The 19,262-nt window shown below is 46.5% G+C and overlaps 3 protein-coding genes across 3 annotated transcripts; all 3 read left to right on the top strand.

Annotated features, from left to right (window-relative positions):
- The first annotated feature begins 6,454 nt into the window (after positions 1-6,454).
- Positions 6,455-14,069, top strand: LOC130960035 (cytochrome c oxidase subunit 1). Its single transcript, XM_057885394.1, has one exon. The coding sequence runs from the start codon at positions 9,602-9,604 to the stop codon at positions 11,183-11,185; it is 1,584 nt and encodes a 527-aa protein (XP_057741377.1). The 5' UTR covers positions 6,455-9,601; the 3' UTR covers positions 11,186-14,069.
- Positions 14,070-14,104: 35 nt separating this feature from the next.
- Positions 14,105-14,491, top strand: LOC130960033 (NADH-ubiquinone oxidoreductase chain 1-like). The gene has a single exon (XM_057885393.1). The coding sequence runs from the start codon at positions 14,105-14,107 to the stop codon at positions 14,489-14,491; it is 387 nt and encodes a 128-aa protein (XP_057741376.1).
- Positions 14,490-19,240, top strand: LOC130960036 (ribosomal protein S3, mitochondrial-like). The gene is given in 2 exon segments (XM_057885395.1): positions 14,490-18,971; positions 18,973-19,240. Coding segments are annotated over 2 exon segments (1,107 nt in total). The 5' UTR covers positions 14,490-17,900; the 3' UTR covers positions 19,009-19,240.
- The last annotated feature ends 22 nt before the right edge of the window (positions 19,241-19,262 follow it).

Genomic DNA, 19,262 nt, shown 5'->3' with positions numbered 1-19,262 from the left:
GAGAGTTAGTTTGCTGGCTTCCCCGTAATTAGTCTTTCCGCCCGGCCTGGGAACTATAGTATAGGATTTCTTTGTTTGACGGCTTCCCGCCCCGGTTTCAGATTATGTTCCGTTCGGTGTGCTATTCCCTTACTGTTTGAGACATTTGCTTTGGTACGGAAAGGTAGCAATGCCATTCCTTTCATCTAAAAGAAGCATTCTCAGACAGAAGGGTGTAGGAGTAGCCCGTTATCTTCCCTCGTGGGTACTCTCCCGTCCGTCCGATCCGGCCAATCCTGCCTTGCTAACAAGCCGTCCAGTCGAGTCGGCCAAACACTAGAAATAGGGGAGGACCAGCATCCGCCTTGTAAAGTCCCGTATTAATAGAAAGCAGTTCTTTCATTCCTAGAACAATCAAACTGTTCGTAGCGTGATCGGCGGACTTCCTCTAGCCGTGAAGCTCTCCCCATCCTTGCTAACAAGAAATGATCTATACGACCTCGCATTGCCGGTTGACACATCCCGCACGCAATGTGACCTGGGTTATTAGCGGTCAACACAAATGGTTACTCAGCCGTCTCACATGGTCTCGATAGCAAGGATCTTGAGAGAAAGCTTCGTGCCACAGATATAGAATCAATCTACATCCTTATATACGCTATTACTTGGCTTGGCCGAGAATCCTTGTTTTCTAGTTGCTACAGCATAGACGCCTGCGATCGAATCCGCGATGGTTTGCTGGCCCGGCGGAGATTGCACAGGAGTCTCACCAATCATATCCAATCCTGCTGTCGAAAGCGGGACGAGGAACTTGAAAGACTGACTGCCATTTTGAATTGCATTTTCCCTTGACCTAGTCCTTAACGCCCACCTTTTATCCCTCTTATGTATGTCTACTTATTGGATCACTAGACAACTTTTCGTACAGTTGCATCAGTAGCGATTTCTATCTATATACGTCATTTCGTTCGCCTTTGTGGGCTTGGAAGCGTCATAGAATCCGCTTTACGCTTCGGGTAAAGGTCCACTTTGTCGCCCAACCCAACCCAACCCAACCCAATAGGGTGTTCTGGCCCATGATCAGTTCGGTTGCGTAGTGTTCACTCAGGTGTTGTCTACCCGGGTCGGAGCGGGAATTAGAACTTTGTTTAAATGGGTCCAAGTTTCTCAAAAATTCTGCCTTTGGTTAGCGGGAAGGGCTCACCTGCCTTGATCATGCTTGGCCGACCTCTACTGATGTATCTGTCATTAATGGAAGCACGAGGGAACGGGTTTCATCGGCAGGCTTTTTTGGTTCGCAAAGCTTGCACTTCCCGGCAGCTAAGGGGCGTAGCGGTTTATGGAGTTTAGTTAAGCTTAACTCCGAGGCCATTAGTAGTGCACGAGCTTCGAAAGAAAGAGAGATCGAGTCACTAAGCAGAGAATTAGATCCGAGAGCGAAAGAGATTCTTAAAGTTCTCCCCCGGGGCAACCCAGCCTTTGAAACAAGTTCTCAAATCAATCTATTCGAGCCCTTGAAAGCATTATAATTTCATGTGTGAAGCATAGTGAGAGTGACACAGATCTCCTTTTTTCAAATAGGGAAAGCAAATCCTAATCATCAGGTAAGACGGGTAGAATACGAAACTGCCTAAAAAAATGAAACTGTATCAACAAGAGCAATCGCAGCTTATTCATCGAGAAGCCACTCGCGGCACACTGACTAGAAATCATCTGCGAGAAGGTCTTCTGAGGCATACTACTAATAGATTCTTTGGTCATTCGTGATCGAATACAACCTAGGAAGAGTTGTACGCCTACATAACTTACCTCCCAGACCGAGGAAGGAAAGTCTCAGATCTATGTAGTTCTCGATCCCTTTTGTTAAGTTAAACCAGTTCCTGTACGTAGAATCCATTCCATTCTGTAAAGTAGTCTGGGGGATGGGGCCCTCCTCACCACTCCCCATCCCCTTTCTCACGAAAGCAACCAAAATAAAGGTTACTCGCTATGAGAAAGGCCTTCCTTTCAGTACGTGAAAGAAGGAAGTCCCTCTCTTTCACTGTCTTACTTCGGTCCCTCTCTCGCCAAAAACATAAGGGCCTTCAAGCCAAGCCTACTCCCTCCCATCCCAGGAATAATTGAAGAGAGTTATCTCCAGTCACCAACATTGGCATAAAAAAAGTAAGAAAGGAATAGGCCCTGGATATTCTATCGATGACTCCGGAATAGGGATTTTTTGTTCAACCCAGGCAGGCAACGTCCATATAAATAAAGAGGCTATGCTTTGACAATGAATTCTTCATCTACCGATTGATTTGAACTATTGCGGTTTTCCCTCCGTTCTAGAGCCAGCATCCCTTGCTCAAGTCGATTTAGTAGCTTTACCAGTTGTACCTATTCCAATTTGTTAGCTGAAGCAACTGCTAGGGGGGCCTATCCAACTGTCTCCGCCGCTGGTGGAACTGGATATCGATCCAACAATGATGGATTCGGACGTGAGCGAAGGGAAGCTAGGTACTAATGGGTGAGGATGCTAGGTTACCTGGTCTATTTAACTAACTGAAGCTAGCCGAATACGAACTATTAGCTTCTTCAAGCTTCACTAACGCACACCTGCCGGTGCTATAGTTCGTATCCCCAGATCGAGAGCTTTCTTATCATGCAGCTCCTGGATTGAAAAGAAGCTGGTGGGCCAAGGCTTAAACTGCCAGACAGAGACGAGCTAGTTGGACTCTTACGTAATTGAGTATAGAAAGAGGAATCATGTGCGGATTGAAGTGCGTGATAGAGATAGATGCTTCCGTAAGTTTCCTTTTTTCAGGAAAGCGAAATTCTTTTAGTCTTCCAGGGGGATCGAATGTTAACTAACTGACGTATTGGAATATCAACCAGCGTTCAAAACCAGCCGAGAATAAAATCAAAAGAAAGAAGATTGATTGAAAAAGCTAAAGGACTATGTGAAATCTTAGGGGATTTCCTAGAACTATATCCATATCCTATAGGTACAGACCTTTTTTTACTTATCTTTACTTATGCAATTTTGGATAGGAGAAAAAGTCCTGCCCCTTGAGATCATAAAGATAAAGATGCGGCTATTCATCTAATTGTCTATATAAAAATGAGTTCTTTCTTCATTCAAGGAAGGGAGATAATCCCTTTGGGCATTCCTCACTTTATTCCTCTTAGGCGATGTCTGGATCTCAGTCTATCTCTTTCTCTTTTAGTTCCTTTCCATGGTGGAAAGGAAATCAATCCACTCTGATGCCACTGGATCAACTCCTGAAGGAATTCCTTACCAAGAAAAAAGAGGGAAAAGATACGTATAGTCGTTTCACTACGTATCTAAGTTCGAGAGGAGCGAAGGCTAGCCGCCTTTCCAGTTTCCTTCTTCCCTTATCCCCATCTCGTCTGATTGCGCCTTTTCTCTGGAATAGTCTAATACAGGTTAGTAAGGAAGTGTCGTCAAGCTCCCCGGAACTAGAGTGAAAGCTTTCTTCCGAAGTCATCAAGAGGATCTTAGCCAACCGTTGACCGGCTTACGAAAAGCACTTTAGAGACACTGATCCCAGGGAAGACATAGGGCCCTCCTCGGTAAGGCAGCGAGTGGATTCGGCGAACGCTGCCGGAGCAGGGGAGAATGTAGGCCCATCACAACAGGCTCCCAATCCCCTTTAAGGTACAGGGGGTCATGGTGCCGGTAAATTGGTGTATAGGCCATCTCGGTCCAGTTTAGAATTGACCTCTATTTGAAATCCCGCTTCCTTGTTAGCTGGGAACCCCCTCCTCTATGAAGCAGAGAATGATCGATCGAAGACTGAGAAGATCTTTTAAGCATCGGTTGCGACATCGGATGAGACTTATCCAGGGAGCAAAGACTCCGGTTGTCTTTCGTCTTTGAAGAAGTCAAACGCAACCTAGAAAGAGGCTACGAAGCGGTCGAGGGTTGAGTGAGGGCCAGTGGTTGCGTTGCGAATATTGAATTCCATGTACTAGATATCCCTGCTTCTTTGAATCTGTTACTGGGTAGGCCATGTAACCATGCCTTTGGGTGCTGTTCCTTCTTCGTTACAACAAAAGATCAAGATGCCAAGAGATGGGGGAATTCTTACTATCCATGGAGATGCTGATAGGGAGACAGCTTTCTTCGAGGTGAAGGATGACAATGCAGGATTTAATCTAACCGGGTTCCAGTTTGTTAATGCTATAGAAAGGGTGCCCCTTTCTTTTTATCCTATGCAAATCATTACGTGGCTCATATAGAGATGGGACATTTCCCTGGACTTGGCTTGGGGAAGAAAGAGCAAGGGGTCACCAAACTTTGTGAATCACAAGGCAACTTATAGGCTGGGTTATGTTCCAACTGAAGAAGACAAGGCAGCCGAGGTAGATGGGCGAAAGAGAGAAGAGGGTTTGGCCCCATATCCCAAAACTCTCATTCAAAGGCGTAAATGGGTTTCTCATAATCAGCTCGAGGTGGGTTAGTTATCAGGATATCCTGAGTAGTTTATCCCCATTCTCTGAGCCTTTCGGATATCCTCCCTTTCTTCAATCTAGTCTATTTAAGCGGGCTATTCCCCGAAAATGCCATTCCTTTTTCGTTGGGGGTCAAAATCTTCCTTATTTGGTCAATTCCTGCATAAAGGTAGGGCTGGGCAGTAGCTTTACCCGTTGTCAGAATCGAATGTAGCCTTTCATTTAAAAAGGCAAGGCCCCTAGCGATAGGGGGAAAGAAGAGCGCATATTAAGAATAAATCACTTAAGATGTTCATCTCCACTTACTCTATCTAACCAGCTTTATCTGATTCAACCGCAGCAGAAGAAGGGGCCGTATCAGTCGGCTTGCCAATCAACTGACCCGCTTTCCTTGGTCGACAAGGGAGCTACCCCTAATCCCTACTTCAGCAGAGTTTCTTCTATCTTTTTTTCATATGGTCCGCTGATAAGCCTCGGGCTTTTCTTCTTACTGAATTGATGGAATTCTTTATCTGACTGAACAGTCCGTTGGTTCAATTCAAACTAGCGCTTCGCCCCTTTCCTCTTTCTTTGTAAGAAAGACATCCGGTGTGGCGATCCGATCAGCGAAATTCAATCCTTCCAAAAATGACGTAAGTAATGGATTCTATCTGTCTGAATCCATCGGTAGGCTAATCTTGACAGTTATCCCGATTGAGAAGGCGGCGGGCCAAGAGTGCACCGAAACGGAGCCGGAGAGAGGCCAACGATCCGCTAAGATCGAGAAGCCTATCAACGATAAAGAAAAGTTCCCATACATTATGATGGATTTTGTTTTGTAACAACAAATCACAACTCGTTTGAAATAGACTCTACAGGGAGGCGTAGCACTCGCTTACTTCTGAAAGGGAAACCGAAAGGCCTAGGAAGAGAAGCGTGAGGAAAAAAAACAGGGATGGAAGGACCAAGGAGGATGAAGGGGACGTGTAAGCATGAAGGCGGATACTCAGGTCAATCTTGGTAGTGAATAGGTCAGCAGTTTTTCCGGTAGTAGTTCAGTTGGAGAGGAGAATCTTTCTATAGATAGAAGCAAGCGGTACGAGATCGAAAATCATGCTATTTGGAACTGTAATGCCCAAAAAGTCCCATGTCTTTCTCGATTGGTAAACCCAACCGGCGATTGACAACAAAGAAGTCTTTCCTCTTGTTGGGGGGAGCAGAATTCTCACGATAGGAAAAAGAAAAATGAGGAACCAAATGGACATCATAGTCTATGGTAATGCAACTCGGAGCGATATGGACTTTCTCATGGATACTTCCTTCCCTTCTTCATCAACTTCAACTAATTCGGAAACAGCGTCCGACGCGCAGAGTGCTCCACCTGACTTGGACCAATTATTTGCGAATCTTTGTAATGAATACACGAGGTGTGTGCATGAAACCGGGAGGGTATTACCCCCGGAATGGACCATGCCCGACCTTGTTCGGGCAGTGCTTGGGGATGAGGCTATTCAGCACGGCTTTCTTACGGATGCCTACTATGATGTTATGTGGCACTCGTAGTTGGGGATGCGAGGAGCTGCTTTCTTTTATAGATCTAATCTGTAGCTAGGATGGTTCTTAGGGGGAGAGCTAGTAGGAACCATCCTATCCCAATAGCGTAGTTCCCCAACAGCAGCTTAGCTTAGTAGCTTAACTCTTTCTACTGGCGTGGCGCTGCTGGATGCTTCTGATCAATAGAACAGGAAGAGGAGTCGGCCAAAAAGAAAGAACACCAAAAGTAACGACCACCAAGATACGCATAGTGATTCGATCTTTTGATCACCCATTTTTGGAAAACCATTTTGGGCCTTACACACGGAAGATTGGATTGCCTGAATCACGAGTCTTATATACTGTGTTACGATCACCTCATATTGATAAAAAGTCCAGAGAACAATTTGAAATGGAAATCAAGAAACAATTTCTGGTCATAAAAACAGAAAAGCATGAATTGCGAAAGAAGTTCTTTCGGTTAAAACGCCGTGCGACTCGGAGGACATAAGACTTCTTGGTCAAGCCAAAAAGATTGCCGGCAGAATGCTCCTACCCCACCATGCCTGGCCCTTTACCTTACCTTAAGAAGAGAAGAGGGGGTATGAAGCGTGGGAAACAATGCAAGAAGTGTATGATAAACAGGTAACCTTAAGGAGTGGCGGCAAAGCTCTTGATTGATCAACGCGAGTGAACTGTGCTTAGACGCTTCGTAAAACCGCACCGATCTACGAGAGGAGCTGATGGATGAGTAGGCTTCCCCTTTCGATTTACGGAATGTGTGTGATCTGGGACACGATGGGGGTTTGCGTGCCTCGGTAGGAAAGAGATCACCGGAGTATAGCACAAGATCGCCTTTTTTCTTGCTGCCATGGGGTCGACCTGTAAACAAGGTAAACCCAATGGGAACCAAAAAAGGGAGGGTACCACATTGACATTGGGCAGAAGACGATCCAAAAAGCGAAGGCTCACCCCCTTCTCACTTAAAGGGAAGGCGATCGGCAGTGAGGGATGCTTACCTTCTTCTTAGAGAGAGGGGAAAGGGGCAACCTATCTTACTAATAATAAGAAAGGGGGTGGCATCGACTGGGTTTTTAAACCCAGTTGGTGTAAGTAAGGGATGAATCACCCCTTGCGGTCGGATTGCCAGAAAGGGTGCCGACTGTCCATGAGGCGAACAATCGGTAGCGAGATACAGATCCGGAGAGATCTGGGTCTTCTATCTCAACATTTGGTTGTTTAACCTCACTCCACGACGCATGGAGTCCCATTTGTTTGGTTTGGTTAACTAGGTGCCCCCCCACGACTGATGCGACATTCAGTCGTTTAGGCGAGTTTTGGTGTTTATTAAGATACACCAGTTTGTCAAATGAATCCGGTTGGATTCGCAAATGCCTTATACTTTAGTATTGACATTTGAGGGCGGTGATCTGGTCCCAGTGGAGGTTAGTCCAATGACTGACTTCTGCATCAGGTACCCAAACCTGATAAGGAAAGACATGAGAATTCTTCCAGGTATTTGTTTGACAAACTGTTGTATCTTAAGACCATCAAATGGCACAAGATTTTTGAAAATCTTGGGCTATTAGTATCTATCAAAAGATAATACTAATAATAGCTACCGGCGGTCTGACCAAGGAACTCTGTTCTGTATAGGAGCATACCTCGTTGCCAAACAGGTAATTCAGTTAAACCGACGATCTAGCCCTCTGTTTACTGCTTTCTAAGAAAAACAAACAGCAACTTGCTTACAGCAAGCGTATGCAGGGGTCAGTAAGTCGCACAGTTTATTACCTGTGCCAGTGTCTCTGACGAGGTCAGGATACCATTATACCTTCCTTCCATCACAAAATGATTATGAAGAAGGATCTGAAGGCCGACTTATGTATGGGTTCATATATCTCTTTAGTCTTTGTCGGGCTCTTCGCCTGGCGAAACGGATTGACAGATCGATATTGAAATCGATAGTCACCCCTTCCACCGGTCTGCCAAGACAGTCTCAATTAAGAAATGATATTGTCGCTTTATCTAAAGACCTGATCCTAAGGTACTTTCCTAGTTTTCTCTCAACTCCCTTGTGTCAAGGGGTACGTTGGGAGCCTGGAAAGCGAGACCTTCGTGGAGGCCGTAAAGGTGAAAAGACGCGTGGAGGAATATTCTACCCTACCATCTGCGTCATGAAATCGTTTGGTTTGTACATCAATAGCCATTGTGACTATGATGCAGGGTTTCCTCTAAGGTCCCCTTTATCCGAGACCCTTCTAACCAAAAGAATGAAGAGATATCTCCATAGTCTACAGAGACCGCTGAGAGTACCATCAACTCTCTTTCGGGTCTAGACACTTCGGTGAGTCTATTGACTCAGGCTCCCCTGGTAGACTATCGCAATCTACCGAGGCTGGCGCTGGTAAGAGACGGATATTCGCCATAGGTAACTTTGTGAATCAAAGGGTATTGAAGCCTCTTCATGATTTCCTCATCGCTTCGGTCTATTCCAATGGATGGAACTTTGAATCAGCTCCGACCGTTCGTTGGATAGATGAAAAGGTTTCAGTAAGGTTTATTCTTTTGACTTGAAGTCTGCCACCGATAGGTGGCCCCTAAGTCTGAAGACTAACCTTATTAGAACTTTCTTTGGTAAGTCTGTTGGAGATTGTTTAGATGCAATCTTCAGCAGATCTATCTTTGAAGTACCTTTCTTCGCTCAGTTCGAGGTGTCGTATTCTTTAGAGTAGGACAACCTCTTGGCTTTCTGTCTTCTTGGCCTCTCTTCACTTTAACACATCACTTAGTGATGTTTTATTGTGCAGAAAAGGTGTACCCAGGACAGCGCTTTACTAGGTATGCCATTCTTGGAGACGATGTTTGTATCGCCGACGAGAATGTGGCCTGGCCTCTCTTCTTTATCGCCAGACAGTAAATGATCTAGGTCTCGCAATAAGAAAAGAAAGGGGGTGAGATAGGCGACAGGTAGCTTGTCGCGGCCCGCATGTGATAATAGTAAGGGAGGAATCAAGAGATCTTTGCCGGTGCTGACTTGGATCTCGGGTGACGGAATAAGGCGCCCAGAAGCGACGAGCAGTCGCGGTCGAAGCTTGGCTCTAGGCGATAGGCTAGCTGTAAGCTTGGCTACAGCGAAGCGCTTACCAAGTGCGAAGGATTCGTTCCTCTCCCAGCAAGAAAACGGATGCGCGTCGTTAGCCTTTCTCTAAAGTAGGCTTTCGCGCCCCCTTCCTTTACGTTGTTGGCCGAGCGTCTTCAAACCTTCGCCACTTGAGCCGTATGCGGGGGAACTCGCACGTGCGGTTCTTAGGGGGGAGAGCTAGTGGGAACCATCCTATCCCAATAGCGTATATTTGGAGCTCAATATGAAATCATCTTTTCTTGCAAGACCCGTTCGGATAAGGGAAAACTCCAGAGATTGCTTCGAAGTAAGATCCTTGCGTTGACCCTCTCCTGAACCTGGGGGGAGGGGTTGAGAGGAAAAGGGGATCCAAATTTCCCATCAATAAAGTGAGGGCTTTCCTTTTTTTTTTAGTGCCTTCCCCACCCCTCTTTCCTTACCCTCTCACTCCCCCTTTTTCAAGAAAAAAGCCCCGCTCCCTAAGAAGGGGCCCCTCTCTGATAAGGAAGGAAACGAAAGATTCTCCATTTTATGACAAATCCGGTCCGATGGCTGTTCTCCACCAACCACAAGGATATAGGGACTCTATATCTCATCTTCGGTGCCATTGCTGGAGTGATGGGCACATGCTTCTCAGTATTGATTCGTATGGAATTAGCACGACCCGGCGATCAAATTCTTGGTGGGAATCATCAACTTTATAATGTTTTAATAACGGCTCACGCTTTTTTAATGATCTTTTTTATGGTTATGCCGGCGATGATAGGTGGATCTGGTAATTGGTCTGTTCCGATTCTGATAGGTGCACCTGACATGGCATTTCCACGATTAAATAATATTTCATTCTGGTTGTTGCCACCAAGTCTCTTGCTCCTATTAAGCTCAGCCTTAGTAGAAGTGGGTAGCGGCACTGGGTGGACGGTCTATCCGCCCTTAAGTGGTATTACCAGCCATTCTGGAGGAGCAGTTGATTCAGCAATTTCTAGTCTTCATCTATCTGGTGTTTCATCCATTTTAGGTTCTATAAATTTTATAACAACTATCTCCAACATGCGTGGACCTGGAATGACTATGCATAGATCACCCCTATTTGTGTGGTCCGTTCCAGTAACAGCATTCCCACTTTTATTATCACTTCCGGTACTGGCAGGGGCTATTACAATGTTATTAACCGATCGAAACTTTAATACAACCTTTTCTGATCCCGCAGGAGGGGGGGACCCCATATTATACCAGCATCTCTTTCGGTTCTTCGGTCATCCAGAGGTGTATATTCCCATTCTGCCTGGATCCGGTATCATAAGTCATATCGTTTCGACTTTTTCGGGAAAACCGGTCTTCGGGTATCTAGGCATGGTTTATGCCATGATCAGTATAGGTGTTCTTGGATTTCTTGTTTGGGCTCATCATATGTTTACTGTGGGCTTAGACGTTGATACCCGTGCCTACTTCACCGCAGCTACCATGATCATAGCTGTCCCCACAGGAATCAAAATCTTTAGTTGGATCGCTACCATGTGGGGGGGCTCGATACAATACAAAACACCCATGTTATTTGCTGTAGGGTTCATCTTTTTATTCACCATAGGAGGACTCACTGGAATAGTCCCGGCTAATTCTGGGCTAGACATTGCTCTACATGATACTTATTATGTGGTAGCACATTTCCATTATGTACTTTCTATGGGAGCCGTTTTTGCTTTATTTGCAGGATTTCACTATTGGGTGGGTAAAATCTTTGGTCGGACATACCCTGAAACTTTAGGTCAAATCCATTTTTGGATCACTTTTTTCGGGGTGAATCTGACCCTCTTTCCCATGCATTTCTTAGGGCTTTCGGGTATGCCACGTCGCATTCCAGATTATCCAGATGCTTACGCTGGATGGAATGCCCTTAGTAGTTTTGGCTCTTATATATCCGTAGTTGGGATTCGTCGTTTCTTCGTGGTCGTAACAATCACTTCAAGCAGTGGAAATAACATAACAAAGGCGAACATTCCTTGGGCTGTTGAACAAAATTCAACCACACTGGAATGGCTGGTACAAAGTCCTCCAGCTTTTCATACTTTTGGAGAACTTCCAGCTATCAAGGAGACGAAAAGCTATGTGAAGTAAAAGAAGAAAAGGTCGCCGACTGCTACTAAGAACCTAACAGAACTTTTCCAAATTTGGGTTCCAACGAAGAAGAGTTGAGGACCAACTTCGACCTAATTTTAGAGTTAAGAAAGCAAGCTCAGTTCAGAATGGCTACTTACCAACAGAGGATAGCGAGGTACTACAAGGCCGGAGTGCCATTTTGAAATTGGATCGAGCTGAGCCGGAGCAGCTCCTACTGACTATGACTGGACAGCAGTGGACTCTTTCTCAAGACCCTGCCACCCATCTTTGATTTGAGGAAGCAACCATCACTGAAGCAATGGATTTTGTAGCCAGCTCAACTCCATTTAACAGGTTAGTAGCGAAGGGTAAGGCTTCATTCCCGAGTGGACGAGAAGAAGGAGCAACCCCTATTAAGTTAAGGGAAGAGAAGAAAGGCTATTTTACTAGACTAGCTACCGAGCTGACTCAAGGAAGCCGGAAAGAAAGGGCTTCAAGAGCAACAGAAACTCGAGCTGAGGAATACGGAAGAGAGGCGGATTCAACTCAATCTTAGCCTAAGTTAAGTTCAGAGAAGAGAATCAAAGGTCAACGGCCAATGGAGGATTTCTCCCTCCCCCGGATTCATCTTAAACCGACCGATATGCCGAGATGACATCCAGCACGAGAGCAAGAAAAGGAAATGGTCTCCGTGCAGCTTCAAGTCACGCCACTCTCACCAAGATAGAATCATGGTCACATCTTTTGTATATCTAAACTTTTTAGAAGCGGAATGCCAATCGACACTGTAATGGTAGCCATCGGGATTGAGTTCAGCTGCTTTTGACGATACTGACGAATGAGTAAACGGAAGAATGAATCAGATGAGCTCCAGTCTGGACTCTCATTGGTCAAACAGGCGCAACGAGCCAAGATATAATAAAAGGGCACCGGAAGAGCAAGAAAAAGAGCTGTATGATAATAGTCCTTATCCTACCCACCCAATTTATTTAGTTTATGGGAGTAGCAAGAACAGCTCAATTTAAAAGCCGCGTACCAAAGAGCTCGATCAGCTATTCCATTTTGAAGTCCGGTTGACGCCACTCGATAGGAAGAAAAGAGCAGAAAGGTTTTTCGAAGGCTTCAAGCCCTGTTTCAGCTGAGAGCATTGATTCCCCTGGCACCTCTCTTCCACAGCTTGGCACGTTTCAAGAAGGTGCCTACACTAAAGTGTACAAAGTGGCATAAAGTGATTCTTTTCGGGTTCGGTCAGGAGGGACAAAAGATAGATGCTTTCTATCAGTCAAAAGCGGATACCGCCCCCCCTCATGCTCCCACGGTCCGCTTACCGAGGAATAGAAAGGGAGGCTTAAGGTAAGGTAAGGGGCCAGAGCAAGTTGGGTTGGGGTATAGAGCCGTAAGCGCGGTGGGGGGTGACAGAGGACGCGCTCGTACGGTTCAAAGAAGGTTATGATCCATTCGTTGATTGTTGGGAACTTTAACTCCTCTATATTCGAAATATGCCTTTCTAGGAGCATTACGATCTGCAGCTCAAATGGTCTCTTATGAAGTCTCTATTGGTCTTATTCTTATTGTGCGCCTTGTGAGCGCGTTTGGATCCGCGAAGGCAATCGCTCGGATGTTCCCCTAACCCAACCCGGGAACGGACCGGAGGGAACCGCAGCATGGGGAATGTCCGCGTCTCGTCGCAAGGCTCATTTTTCGTTTTTGGTCATAGGACGGGCGGATTTATCTGATCAAGGGCCGGGGCACAAGGGTCCTGGTACTATCCAGGTGCGAAGAACCCCGGAGGTGACTGCAATGAGCAGAATTCTCACTCACCGGCCTAAACGACGAGCAAACACTCGAACGTGAGAGCAAGGGATCACCCAACGAATGGACGAGCTCCAAGGGGGGAGGAAAGAGGAAGGCAAGAACCATGCTTTCAGAGAAGTGGCGGTCCGAATCTTATCTGAACTGCGAGAATAACTGACTAAGCCATGCCATAAGGGTCATTCTCCAAACGGGACGGGGTCAAGCCTATTTGTTTTTTAGTGGGTTGGGTGACAGATCGGCCATAGGAGTGCTCCGGGATTTAACCCAGGGCAACCAATGTCGAGCATACGACGATGCCGCCCGTTTTCATTTCGTGGAAGTCCCCGGCAGAGGAAAGGGCTGTAGGTGATGGCGCGTTCTGCTTCTTATCTAGAGAGGGGCGCTTAAATCGTTCCTATTGGGTCGTGCGTGGCAGCTGGTATAGATGAATAAAGGCGGGCTGAACGGGACCTATTCTCTTAATAGGCGGCAAAGCTGAATAGGAAAGGGACTGATGAGTGCCTTTTTTTAGCCTTTCAAAAAAGGGCTCTCATGTGAAGCTAACATGGCTGGCTACATACAAGTATAGCCAAGTCAAGATGAGACGTGACGGCCTATATTCCCACCAACAGAGGCCGCAGCGGGACTATCATAGGAAAGCCCGCCCCCGCTAGCTAACATAGAAAGAGATTCCCGGATAGCAAAAGTCTCTATGTGAATCTCTTCCCGACCAGGCCAGGCCGAATCGGGCCACCACTTTGGATGGGAATGGCTCAGCCCATATGATATGCATCATTTGATGAAAGCACTCCAGTCGCTTCCTCGAAGTGGCTTGTCAACCACGCTTCCCCCCCTAAAAACAATGCTCCTCACCAACCTTAACGGCCTTGGGTTGGGGCAAGACAGCAATGAGTAGTTCGCTCCAGGACTCCACCCCCTCGAGAGCTGGATGCCGGCCGAGATGGAGCTGGGAGCCAACCTATACTTTCCCGGGGCTTGCCTTGCCCCAAAATAGAAATCAAATGCGGGCGCCGAAAGGGAACCAGCCCAGCCTCCTCAAGAAAGCTTTGCTTGGTAGGCGCTGCCTATTCACTCGGACAATGCTCTAAACACGAAAGTGTGACGCCCCCTTCCCTGGAACCCATGCTGAGTCACAGGCTGCGCCTCGGAAAGCGCGGACGAGCCACATGCAGGGAAACTTGCACGTGTGGTTCTGGCCGGGTACCCCGGTCTACTGTACTAATATGTGTAGGTCCCCGTAATTCGAGTGAGATTGTCATGGCGCAAAAGCAGATATGGTCCGGTATTCCCTTGTTCCCTGTATTGGTTATGTTCTTCATTTCTCGTCTAGCAGAAACAAATCGAGCTCCGTTTGATCTCCCAGAAGCGGAAGCTGAATCAGTTGCTGGCTATAATGTAGAATATGCGCGGGATGCGATCCTTAATAGTCCACTGTTGGCGGAAGCCAATGTCCCGGGGTCCCGGGGACTCATTCTGACTGAAACAAGGGATGGGTCTTTACCAACTTAAAAATCGAAGATTTTAGGTAAGCCAAAAAACGTGAGCGCCCCTACGCGAGCCTTATTGAAAAGGTCCCTTACTATAGAACAAAGCAAGGGATTGAGCTGCGCGAAAGCCTAAACTCCTTACTCTAACATCACCCCTTCCTTTACGTTGTTGGTCGAGCGTCTTCAAACCTTAGCCTATCTTAGAGTAAGGGGCCCTTTCTTGCTCGTTAGCGCTCCTTAGCACAAGCACTAAGTAAGAAACCTACCTTATTGAAAACTCAAGTAAAGCCTTTTTTTTTATATATATATGTATTCTATTAATGCGCTCAAGCATGCGGAGAAAGCAACAAGCGGGATTCTATGTTATTAGTAAAGAGCCTTTCTTGCTTGTTTAGTAAAGTCACGCTTTTCATTTTGATAGGAGTAGGTGCTTGCTGGGGCAGGGCACTCTTTATTCTTCATTCGAAACTAATGTCGGGGGTTTCTGCCTTGTTATCAAAAAGGGGGTTGGGTAAAGCAAACTCCCTCCTTGGACGAGCACGGGGCTTAGTCAAGTAGAACCGGGTTGCGCTGCTTGATGCTCCGATCGAAAACAAATCAGTGGGGCCATGCCGGTACGACTGAATATGCGTTAAAAAGGTCAATCCCTCCCCTACAAAAAAAACCGGGCCGAACTTCTAACAGCCCGCCCGCTTCCATAGAACAATATCGTGGCAACGTAGACCTAAGTGGTCATATATATATTGGATCTTTGGGAACCATCACAAGTGCGGCCGGCCTCTATTTAAACGAGAATGCCGTGTCGTCCAGCGGAGCCTAGAAGAAGATGACTCGCGCAGACAGCTGACTCCTTCTTTTCAATAGAAAGGAATAGCCAAACCAACCCAGCTGGCTGGTCAATCTCAGAGATCTTATCGGCCGGCAAACCGGAGACGGACGACCACGGTCCCGACCTTATCAGCACCGGAGGTGTACTAATCAATGAACCCACCCCCGAAACCTACTTTCTTTTCTGACAAAATCAACCAAGCCTAACCGGTCACGACATGTTGTTGATATTGATTGAGTTTGAGGGACTTTCGCTGACTAAATCCATCCACAAACCTAGACCCCGACGACTTTCGTAACCAAAGCGTCAAGACAACAGCCAAAGGTGACCTTTGGATTCTTAAGTAGGGGGCAAAGAGGAGCACGTAGGAATGCCGACCACTACATAAGCCACCGGTGGCTGAGAGAAAGCGAGCAGCACCTTGTATAGGTTGGGCGGGGCTTGAAGAAGCGAGCCCCTCTCAGAGAAAGCCATTGCGCGCTAGCCTAGCTAGCTAGCGTTTTTCAGCTGGCTGTTATGTTAGTTGTAGCGCGCCTTCCCTCCTTCTCTCACTTCGGAAAGATTCCGCAGTATTTTCTTATGATGACCTGGTCGAGAGAGTACGATACATCGGTGTAAAAGATGGAGTGGTGTGAGGTTGGTTAGAGTAAGGCCTGGCCTGAGAGTGTTCTTGCCTCTATCATGGAAGGAAAGGTTGGTCAACAATTTGAAGAGTTTGCTTCTACACGGAAACGAAGACTTTCGAGAACAAATATTAAACCGGGAAGAAAAAAGGGGAATAAAGAAAGTCTAAGCGCATATGGCACGAAAAGGAAATCCGATTTCGGTAAGACTCGATCTGAATCGTAGTTCAGATTCAAGTCGGTTCAGTGAGGGCGACCACGAAAGTCACCGAATGGGTCAGTCTTTTCCTTCAGTTTGTCCTATATATATGTTGAATAAAAAAGCTTGGGTTGGGAGGCCTTTCAAAGTACAAGGCAGATGTCCGGGACGGACACGACTTCTTCTAACGCTAGAAGACCACTTGAAGACACCCGGGACCAGAGCATGTCGTGAAAGAAGCACACTGGGCGGGCGTGCTTCGACCGTGTCTCCGGGGCGCAGTTGAATGTGGATATCATGAACGCGAGGTGCAGGATACCAGGCCGAGAAAGCCGGGCTACCACCCCCTATGTGCCGATCACTAGCGCATCCAGGGCCCCGCGCCCAGCTCCGCTGGAGAGGCCTAGCCTGATCTGAGAAGTGCTAATTCGGTTCGGATAGACTTCATTCAAGAAAGCCGCCGCCCCTGGAATCAATAAGAAAACTAGTGCTAAGTTTCAGATCAGTGAATAAACCGAAACGAAAGAAGAAAGAGACGTTTCTCGCTCGGCGCCTAAAGCGCACTATGCTCCGCTTCAACAAATGAGAGTTTTCGGTGGAACCGGTGAACCACGCGAGCTGGTTAGATGCGTGGGACAGAGGGCTCATAGTACCTGCTAGCGCAGCTATGCAGTGGAAGGGAAGGAGCCTAAATCGACCCCCTTCTTTTTTATTTGAAAATAAAAAAGAAGTACAAAGAGATTAGACTCTCGGATGAGACTAAGCAGCCACCGACCGTTCCGACGCGCCCCTGACCTTTTTTTTATTAAGACCGAAAACCTATCTAAAATGGAGCCTAGTTTAGGCTGTCAAACAAATGATAAAATGGAAAATGTTCAATAAAACCAAAACCACTAGTAGGGATACGGATGGAGTCTCGCTCAGTAAAGAGAGTTGTAGATTCGTAGAAAAGGAGAGGAGCCTTGACTCTTTCTATGATGTTATTAGTCAAGAAGCGCTAACGCTGCAATCTTTCTAAAGCAAGAAGCGACTTTGAGAAAGTGAGAAAGAAGGTGCTTGTTGCCGCTTTCTTTTTTTTTAGTAAGTAAACTTGTTTTGTTTTATAAGGCGAGAAAGGTTGCTATTTTTATAATTATTATAGCGTTAGCGCTTTAGTTTTCAATAAGTTTAGGCTTTACTAATAACATAGAAATTTGGAATCAGGGTGCGCAGGTTTGGAACCCTATACAAAGGGCCTTTCCTTTCAAATGACAACTGCCTCTTCCTGCTGCGAAGGCCTTGCACGAAACCAACCCCCCACCCCCGACCCAGTACCAGTTGTTTCGCTGGTAGGCCCACTTAGGTTAGGGGGGCATTGTCCCTCAGTTCTTACCAACCTCCGGTGTGTAATCGACATGTTGCTAACTTCAACTCGGTTGAATAAGAATCATTGATTCCCTTTGCTGTCCATTTCTTATTCATTCAGGGCGCTCGGCCGGTGCTCCTTTTTTAAACCAGAACTACTCTGAACGTTAGAGAAGATAAGGGAAGACCACCTGAGCGAACCGACCGGAGGGGACTTGACTTTATTTATTCGAACCGAACGATAGCGGCTTAAAGCAAAGCCTATCACGAGCAGCGTCGCTGCTTGATCGGCGGGGAGAAGCATCTCAAAGTATGGGGCAAAGGATCAAGCGCTTTGACCTTGTCTCCCGGGATTCACCACAGGTTGGGTTTGAGAGCCGTGTGATGGGTGACTATCCAGCACGGTTCGGAGAGCACTTGTTGTCTGCGTTGGTGAATGGAAGCCCCTCTATCAAGCAAGAAAGAAGCGGCTATTCCCCAGTCCCTTAGGTTGGAGGGAGTCACCATTGACTCTATTTATTATTATGGTAAATTAGTGTATAAAGATGTAAATCTGAGATCTTATTTCGGTTCGATACGTCCACCTGCGAGACTCACCTTTGGCTTCCGTCTCGGTAGGTGTATTCTTATACATTTTCCCAAAAGAACATTCATTCATTTCTTTCTTCCCCGTCGACCACGACGACTGAAACGACGCGAAAAATCCAGACCCGGAAAGGTGAAGGACCGGTGGTGGGCATTGGGGAAAGTCGGGCCGATCGGGTGTCTTCATTCCAGCTACAATACAGAAGAAGAACGAAACGAAGTGAGAGGCCGGAGGGCAGGGAAAAGAGTCGAGCCGATCAGGCTCGACGCCCTAGCGATAGGGGGGAAGCAAAACGAAATTAGGATTTGGCCGAAAAAGAAGCAACGCTATGGATACCATGACCGATCACCATCGATAAAGAAGAATCTTTCTAAATCACTTCGGGTCAGCGGGGCCTTCAAGCATCCGAAATACGCCGGGGTTGTAAATGACATAGCGTTCCTGATAGAAAATGACGACTCCTTCAGAAAAACGAAGTTTTTTAAGTTCTTTTTCCCCAAGAAGTCCCGCTCCGACGGCCCGGCGGGTCATCTATTTAAAAGGACCCTCCCTGCAGTGCGCCCCTCCTTGAATTATTCGGTAATGCAATACTTATTGAATAGAAAGAACAAAATTCATTTCGACCCCGTCGTAGTTCTCAATCATTTCGTGACACCGGGCGTGGCTGAACCATCTACGATGGGGGGAGCGAATGCGCAGGGAAGAAGCTTAGATAAGAGAATACGTTCTCGCATCGCTTTTTTTGTAGAAAGCTCGACCAGCGAGAAAAAGTGTTTGGCCGAAGCCAAAAAGAGGTTGACCCACTTCATTCGCTTGGCGAATGATCTTCGCTTCGCGGGAACAACAAAAACCACCATCTCGCTTTTTCCTTTCTTCGGTGCTACCTTTTTATTTCCAAGGGATAGAGTTGGGATGTATAATCCCATTATTTTGGAGGATGCCCGGGAAAAACTCCTAGGCAAATTAAGGATCAAATGTTGGAACCTCATGGGTAAGGATAAGGTAATGGAATTGATAGAGAAATTCATAGACCTAGGTAGGATAGGAGAATGGATAAAGGGAATAGAGATGATGATAGAGATCATACCGAGAAACAGAAGAATTCCGTACGGGTACAACTATTATTTGAACGAAGTTATAAAAATGCGATCTTTGTTGTCTAATAGAACAAACACTAATACCTTAATTGAGTCGGTCAAGATCAAATCTGTT

The sequence above is a fragment of the Arachis stenosperma genome, unplaced genomic scaffold (assembly GCF_014773155.1).
Source record: "Arachis stenosperma cultivar V10309 unplaced genomic scaffold, arast.V10309.gnm1.PFL2 arast.V10309.gnm1.Scaffold_100041, whole genome shotgun sequence".
NCBI classification, from domain to species: Eukaryota; Viridiplantae; Streptophyta; class Magnoliopsida; order Fabales; family Fabaceae; genus Arachis; species Arachis stenosperma.
The sequence above is the reverse complement of the archived record's forward strand: the minus strand, read 5'-3'. Positions and strand labels throughout refer to the sequence as shown.

Excerpts from the sequence above, each read along its gene's own strand:
- LOC130960035 (XM_057885394.1), top strand. The coding sequence starts at position 9,602 with ATGACAAATCCGGTCCGATGGCTGTTCTCCACCAACCACAAGGATATA.
- LOC130960033 (XM_057885393.1), top strand. The coding sequence starts at position 14,105 with ATGCTGAGTCACAGGCTGCGCCTCGGAAAGCGCGGACGAGCCACATGC.